This window comes from Mus musculus, chromosome 2, assembly GCF_000001635.26.
Source record: "Mus musculus strain C57BL/6J chromosome 2, GRCm38.p6 C57BL/6J".
Lineage (NCBI taxonomy): Eukaryota > Metazoa > Chordata > Mammalia > Rodentia > Muridae > Mus > Mus musculus.
This window is the reverse complement of record NC_000068.7, coordinates 25180432-25188306: the sequence shown is the minus strand read 5'-3', so window position 1 is coordinate 25188306 and position 7875 is coordinate 25180432. Positions and strand designations below refer to the sequence as shown.

General features: G+C 53.8%; 1 protein-coding gene and 1 long non-coding RNA gene across 2 annotated transcripts; one reads left to right on the top strand and one right to left on the bottom strand.

Annotated features, from left to right (window-relative positions):
• The first annotated feature begins 1240 nt into the window (after positions 1-1240).
• Gm52547 lies at positions 1241-3933 on the top strand. The gene is made up of 2 exons (XR_003953999.1): positions 1241-2511; positions 3118-3933. It is a non-coding gene; the product is annotated as a predicted gene, 52547 (long non-coding RNA).
• A 1034-nt stretch (positions 3934-4967) lies between these two features.
• Positions 4968-7549, bottom strand: Nrarp (Notch-regulated ankyrin repeat protein). Its single transcript, NM_025980.2, has one exon. The coding sequence runs from the start codon at positions 7194-7196 to the stop codon at positions 6852-6854; it is 345 nt and encodes a 114-aa protein (NP_080256.2). The 5' UTR covers positions 7197-7549; the 3' UTR covers positions 4968-6851.
• Positions 7550-7875: the final 326 nt, after the last annotated feature.

Genomic DNA, 7875 nt, shown 5'->3' with positions numbered 1-7875 from the left:
TATTAAATTATTTTTTGGGGGGTGTGCAGGTTTGAGGCAGGGTCTCTCTGTATAGCCTTGGCTGTCCTGGAACTCACTCTAGATCAGGCTGGCCTTGAATCAGAACTTCTTGCCTCTGCCTCCCAAGTTCTGGGACTAAAGGCGTTTCACCACACCTGGTTCAAAAAGTTATTTTTAATTTTAATTTATTTTCTCCAGACTGGGTCTCACTATGTAGCTCTGGCTGGCCTCCGACTCACAGGTTCTGAGTGCTGAGACTGTAGGCATGCGACAGCTACCAAGCCTAGCTGTGTACATGATGCGCATGCGTGAGTGTGTGCCACAGCCAGTGTGTGGAGGTCACAGGACACCTGTGGAGCTGCTGGTCTCCTCTCCTTTTACTCTGGTCGGCAGGCTTGGGTAGCCAAGTGCCATCTGGGCCATCTCAGCAGCCTTCAAAGGTAGGTTTTGATAGATGTATATCTTAACTACTTTTATATTGCTATGCCAAAGCAAATGAAAAGAAACCATTTTTTTTAAAGATGTTTTATGTATATGAGTACACTGTAGCTGTACAGATAGTTGTGAACCTTCATGTGGTTGCTGGGAATTGAATTTAGGACCTCTGCTCACTCTGGTCAGCCCCACCCTCTCCTTCCATCCCTGCTTGCTCCAGCCCAATAAGTACATTGTAGCTGTCTTCAGACACTCCAGAAGAGGGCATCAGATCTCATTAAGGATGGTTGTGAGCCACCATGTAGTTGCTGGGATTTGAACCTTCGGAAGAGCAGTCAGTGCTCTTACCTGATGAGCCATCTCACCAGCCCAAAAGAAACCACTTAATTGCCAGGCAGTGGTGGTGCACCCCTTTAATCCCAGCAGGAGACTGGGAGGTAGAAGCTGAAGGAGCTCTACATTTGAGGCCTAGACTCAAGCTCCAGGTCCGCTGGGGCTACAGAACAGGGAGGAGGGCGACAGGAAGAAAGGAAGGAGGGAGGGAGGGAATTCATTGAATTGGCTATGGTTTCATATGCTTATCATTCATAAGGTTGCAGAAGGAGAGGCAGCTTACTAGTGCCAGCCACCACTGGCCCACAGGGCCTTGCCCACATGACTCCCACCAGAGGCTCCAGGCTCTACACTCAGAGGCACCCTCGAATCTATCCTAACGATCATTTGGAATGTGTCCTATATCCGGCAGCCATTAGAAGTGTGGCCCTTGGGTGCAGGGCTACAACTGTAGGAGTTCTGCTAACCATCTTTAAAGTCTTGGGCCTTGGGATATCCTTTTTCCATTTGGTGAAGACATAGGGACCGCAGGAGTGGTCCAGGGGTCCCAGTTGGGTAGTCTTCCCACCTAATGCTTTTCCTTCTGATCTGTTGCTTTCCTGTCCATCCCACAAATGATCAATCTTTCAATTTCAGCAACACTGCCAAGGCCCTCTGTGCATTCCTCCCTGGTCTTTCCCTTCCTCTTTTTCTCCATCCATCCTGCTCGTCATACACTAACACCATATTCCATTGCTTTAGCCTAGGCTGTGTAGTCAGAGTTGGCCTATCTGGTTCGGAGAAGTCTCCTTCTGTTCCATACCCACCTTGTCGGGTTACCACCCCTGGGGCAGACCCAGATGGTCATGCCTTTCTGACCTGTGCATGTCAGCTCTTGCCCCTTCATGATCTAAGCACTTCACCCAACCTTCGATGTATATAGGGAGGTTGGAGTCCTGGGTAACCAGGTGTCCACCTCGGCCATACACCTAGTGTTCTTGGCGGGGACCACAGTGCAGGCGAGGACCACAGGGAGGCAGCATAAGCTCGCAGGCCAGCCGCAGCCGCCCCCTCCCCAGCTTCCACTCCTTTCCCCCTAACTTGCTTTAAGCTCCACAGGAAGAACCGAGGTCATCAGGTCCAGGCTGGGCAAGGCTCGTCCGGTACCCAGAGAGCCAGTTTTGCCCCGTCCCCACGCCCTGTCCCTGTCCCTCCTTGCCGAAGGGGAACCCTGCCTGCTCGCGGGGAGGTGACCGGAGATCTCTGCTCCTGTTTGGTCAGGACCAGACTCTGCTTGGGTCTCATCCAACCTCCTTGTCTTGGGGATGGCGGCAGTGTCACTCGCAGCCCTGCACACGAGTACCGAGAGTACCCGAGCCACTAAGAGAAGCGTCTGGGGGGAGGGGGGAGGGCACAGGCAGGTCCTAAGTAGCTACGGGTCCCAGGCCGTGACCTCGAGCAGACGACAGCTGGTCTCTGCCCTCATACCGAGCCGGGCAGTGGGTGCTCGGGCAGCCGGTGCGCCGGAGGGCGCCGCTCCCGGCCGCCTCGCCTGGCGGGCTCGCAGGAACTGCCCCGCTGGCTTTGAATGTAAAGATTCTGCCTTTGTGAGTGCTTGCCCGCCCCACCCGCCGCCGTCCTCATTAGCATAGCAGCTGCTCGCCGAGCGAGGACCGGCTCAGGAGAGGGCAGAGGCCTCCGGAATGAATGGGCCGCGGCTTTGGTGCGGGCGAAAGAAGAAAGACCGACAGACGGACGCGCAGGGTACTGTCGGAAGGACATCCAACCAGAAGAATGCGCCGCACGGGGGCGGGGCTGAGCGGTGGGGGAGGGCGGCCTCCAGAGACCCTAGAGCCCCAGGAAGGTCTTGCCAAGGCCTCAGAAGGAGCAGTTGCTGAGGTTCCCAGACCTTCGACGGCCCCTCCTATGGTCTGAGCCCTTATACGGAGGGCTTGGACTTTGTTGCTTAGCAGTCCTAAGCACAAGGCCTCCTTTCCCGTCCTTCAAGGCCCATGGATGTCGCCTCTTTCCTTCAGGCCTCGTGGGAGTACCAAGACACAGCTGGCTTTCCCAGGTCAAAGGGTTGCTATTCCTTCATCTGTAGTGCACGCCCCTGACCATTCTTGTGATGAGCTTTGGAGACAGACTGCCCCATAGTCACTTCTCTTTTCCCTTTCTGTCCTGCTCTGTGTCCTGGCTCTCCCCCGTTGGCTCTTCCCAGTCCACTCTTACGATTGGACAATATTTCTGCATTTCTGGCAGTAAATGTTTTCTGTGTAATGGGTTTGATCAGAGATGGATAGGAGCCAAGCACTGAGAACAGGGGGCAGGCCTTGACCCTTGCGTTCTCTGTGTCCCTTCTGTCTTCAGGGCTTCCCAGTGCTGCTTCTGGTGCCCAGTCCTTGTCCAGGTCCTCTCAGTGCCTCTTGGCTTGTGCAACAGGCACATCTGCAGCTCTGGAAGGCCAGGACAGAGAGGGGACCTGGATCATCTATAACTTCTTTTCACCGGCCCTAACCTGGACCAGTTTGGGAAGAGGATGGAAATTTACCAGAGACTCATCAAGTCCATACCACTCCTGCTCCACTGCAGCAGGTACTTTGTTGAGCTGTAAGGACCACTGGCCACTGCATTCTAGGGAAATGGGCACCAGAGATATAGCAACCTTGACCTGGTCACATCTAGGGAGCAGAGACTTCTGTCTGTTCCCACTGCACAAGTGTGCTCTGTCATGGGAGCCATGCCATAGAAGTAGAGCACTCTTCCTGGAAAACTTGGGTCCTGAACACGCTGCCCACAGTACCCTTTAAGGCAAGATGGCTGGCTCTGTGCACTCGGTGGGACTGACTAACTGGCATTCGCGCCATAGTTCTGAGCCCACCAAAGGGAAGGACTATGGTGATGTAAGCGTTCAGCATGTGTCTACGTACCTGCCTCCTAGAGTACTGCATTGTGAAGAGGCTTGTGCGTTCACAACAGCCCAGACAGCATGGGTTCCTCTACAGCTCCTTCCTCAGCCATCTTTTTTTGTGTTTTTGTTTGTCTGAGACAGGGTTTCTCTGTGTAGCTCTGGCTGTCCTGGAACTCACTGTGTAGACCAGGCTGGCCTCGAACTCAGAGATCTGCCTGCCTCTGCTTCCTCAGTGCTTGGATTAAAGGTCTATGCCACCACACAGGTTTGCCATCTCTTCTTAGCTTCATTTCATTCATGGCACTGTGTGTCTGTTGGCTCCCTCCAAAGAGAACTTTGGGGAGTTGCAGGATTGTAGTTAGCAAATGTATACCTGGAAGCCCTCGAGCCTCTCTTAGGTGGGGGAATTTTAAAGGTGCTGTAAAGGCTTGATGAGCGTTCCCCTCCTCACACTCCAGGTTAGTACTGGACAGTCTAGGGAGAGGGTGGGGACTAAAAACACTCAACTGGCCACATCCTTCTAGCTGTGGGCTACAATTCCTGGTAGACACAATTCCTGGGGTGCGACTTCCTGAGGAAGGTCCCATCTCTCTGCAGAGTATCACATCATAGTCTGCTCAGAAGTTTAATAACCTTACTGTTGCTGAGGAGAAAATGTTAAAGTAGGAGCCCGAAGGGTGTGTGTGTGTGGGACTGATGGCTGCTTGGAGTTTGTATCAGGAGAACAGCCACTTATACCATGGCTCCATTGGATCTCCTCTGCTGGTTGCTGCTATTCTGGTCCCATCAGGCACCTCCTCCCCTGAATCCCATGCAGGACCCAGGAATGGGCTGTCGATGGTCCTCCAGTGCATTTTCTCAAATCACAGGCATGAGAACCCTGGATCTAATTCAGATCTGCTTTTTGGTGAATTTGGCCCTAGAAGCCCAAATCTCTAGAGGTGTTTTGCTTGTCCAGGAGCAACAGGAATGTTCCCCCAAATCTAAAGAGACCCTCATCTGTGCAGAAGTTCCTCCAGGGTTTCAACTTTCAGGCTGGGTAGGAAGCATGATGAGCTATAAGCAGATCTCTCTGGGGAGGTCTCAGCCACTCTGCCAGGAAGTAGCTGAGACACGAACTACTAAGGTGGCATCTGGGTTCCTGTGGTTGACTTGGACTTGACAGCTGAGCTAGACTGAGTTCACATTTTACCCAGCTTGGTCTTGTCAATAGATTCACAACCCAAGCAGCCATCATTCATTAGCTGAAGGTAGGACGCCATGGCCCTTAGAGGGGGACCCAGGACTTGTGCCAAAATTAAAACCAGTATTTTTTTTTAATATAAAAAGACCAATGAAAAATTTATTTATAAATTTTTCACGATGGGCTACAAGTCTATATCGTACGCTTAGGAGTGTGCCACAGACTTCATACAGATAGAAGAGACCAACCAGGACCCATCTGAAGCTTCAACATAGGCCCAGTACGTTTTAACATTAATTAACATAATTAAAAAGGCATTTGCGTGTAGAAAAACCATACAGAACTCCTTTTGAAGTAATCTGTGCTTGTCTCAGTGTCTGCCATTCTCATGACATTATCACTATTCCTCCCACACTGGTTCATAAAAGCGCAGAAGACCGAAGAATATGGCCAGGCGGCACAAAGGGCTCCACCCACCTGTGTCCTCAAGTGCTCCCCATTTTTGCACGCAGGGTCAGCAGCACTTCTACGAAGGGGAAACCTCATTTAAATTTGAATAATTCAGCCTCCCTTTTATTTCCCAGGATCAAAACAAGAAGGGGAATGGAGATGCATAGAAAATTGGAACCACAGAAACCAGGAAGTCTCCTTTCTGGGACAGCCAGTGACGCTCCAGCACCTCCTCCAGCCCTGGTCCTTGGCACAGCCCCTCCCTCATGGCTGGATCCTCAGATCATAATAGGGCCTTGGAGCAGGGTTTGAGGGTGGGGATGGGGATTGGGGAAGGCAGAAAGAGCACAGCAGCCCTTCCACTCATTCAGCAATAGTATGAGAGATTCACAGTCTTTATAGGAATTTTATAAAAATATAAATATGGGTACACAACAGCCTTCACAACGCTGGATACAACGCCCTTTAAAATTGGGTTCATAACCAAGATTCAAAAAAATACACCTAAAACTTGGCTTAAAATATGTTAATATTTTATATTCTGTCATAAATGTTATGACATTTAATCGTGGCAAATTCATTTACTTTTTTAAAAAAGTGTGCAACCGACTATTAACTATAATAGAAGTCACTAGGAAGGGTACCATGCTCTCAGAATCCCCACGTCCCAGCCACGCGGGCTTCAAGAGCCCTTTGGAACTTTGCTAAACCAGCCTGTGTGGGGAATGGTGGCCTCTCACGGGAGGGGAAAGGGAGACAGATCCTAGGCTCTCTAAACTCAGAATCCAGGGAGAGGAAAAGAGGAATGAGGTGTGGAAGATTAGGGACTCGGTGGGGGAGGGGCTAGCAATGGGAAAACCATAGGGCTAGGCGGTATTTTCAGTGCAACCAAAAAATGGTAGACTCAAGTTTTTAGTTTTAAAGGAAAAAAAATGCATCTTTCTCCCATAACCACGCACAATATTTCCAAACAAAAAACTCAGGCGCACAAACTTCACCCACAAATATACACACACGTGATAAATAGTTGAGGACATCAGGAACCCGGAGCGTCCCCTTCCCTTCCTAAGTGCGAGGGCGCGCAGATGGTGGAGCCCGGTAATGGTTGTTTGGCGGCTGCCAGCGGCGGGCGCCGCACTGTGAGCGGCCGGGTCTCACGAGCGGCGGCTGGAGCGCGAGTCCGCCCGCGCCTTTCACCTTCCGGAGAAAACATTTCAAGCGGAGGATCCGGTATCTCGGGATTCCGAAGTCTCCCGGTGTGAGACTCAAATTTCAAAACGGACTGGAGCCTGCGCCCCGCCCCCACCCTCTAGGCGGTCGGGGCCGTGGGAAGGCTCTGGGGCCCCGCGGGGCTCAGAGGACTGCCAAGGGGAGGCGCTCTTTTGCGGAGAGCCGAACCCTGGGGTCCACGGATGCGCTACTTTGGTCGTGGCCGCGGACGTAGAGACTTAGCCCGATTTCCACGCGGACCAGCAAACCTGGCGCACACCGAGGTAGTTGGCGGGAAGGTACAGCAGAGACGACGCGGGTGGGGGCCAGGGGCCGGAGTCCGGGTGGCTATCACCGGCCGCTGGCCGCGTACTTGGCCTTGGTGATGAGATAGAGCACGATGTCCTGGTGGCCCCCGAAAGCGGCGATGTGTAGCGCGCTCCAGCCGTCGCGGTTAGCTAGGCGGATGTCGGCTCCGAACTTGACCAACAGCTTCACCAGCTCCAGGTTGCCGTCGATGACTGACTGGTGTAGTGCTGTCTGGCCCTCCGGCCCGAACGAGTTCACGTTGAATTCGCAGTTAGTCATGTTCTGCAGCAGCGACTGCAGCTCCTGCGTGTTGCCCTTGCGCACCGCTTCCTGGAAGATGCGCTGCGTCTGTGGCGCCGAGCAGGTGGACAGCTCGGCTTGGCTCATGTTGCCGCAGAGCTAGGGCTGCGAGCCGCGCCCCGGCTTAGCGCGGGCGGCGGCTGCAGTGCGGGCCCCGGGCTGTCTCGGGGCGTGTCTCGAGGTACGCCTCGGCGCATGGAGGGCGCTGCGCCCTCGGGCCCCGCACGCCGCCCCTGCGCACTCCGGGCGTTCGGGGCCGAGGGCCGCTGGCGCGGGACCCCTGCTGCATCCAGCCGCGCCCAAGCGGGCGGGCGACAGGGCTGGGTGCTGGTTCGCAGAACCTGGGGCAGCCGGAGGCCGCGACACTCGCAGTCGTGGTCCCTTCGAGGTTAGGCTTCGCTCCAGCTGAACTCCACCCGCGTCCCTTTGCAAAATAGTTCTAATTCGCCCGCCGCTTCTCGCCGTCTTTTACGGTTCTTATATTTGCATAACAATAGACGCTCTTGACGCGCACACCAGGGCTCTTTCGATTGGGTGGTGCCCACGTGGGGGCGGGGCGGAGGCGGGGTCGTGCTGCAGCTCCCTCCAGGATAGAGGGCGCTGGTCTGACCAGCACTAGTCTGGTCTGGCCAGGGTGGTCAGAAGGCCTCGGGGGTTTTCCAGCACCACTGCGGGATCCTGGGTCTGGTTGCTCCGGTGTATAAGCTCCTTCGGCAGTTTTCTTCTTCCTTCATAGATGTCGGGAGTTGCGAGTTCCTTGCGCAGC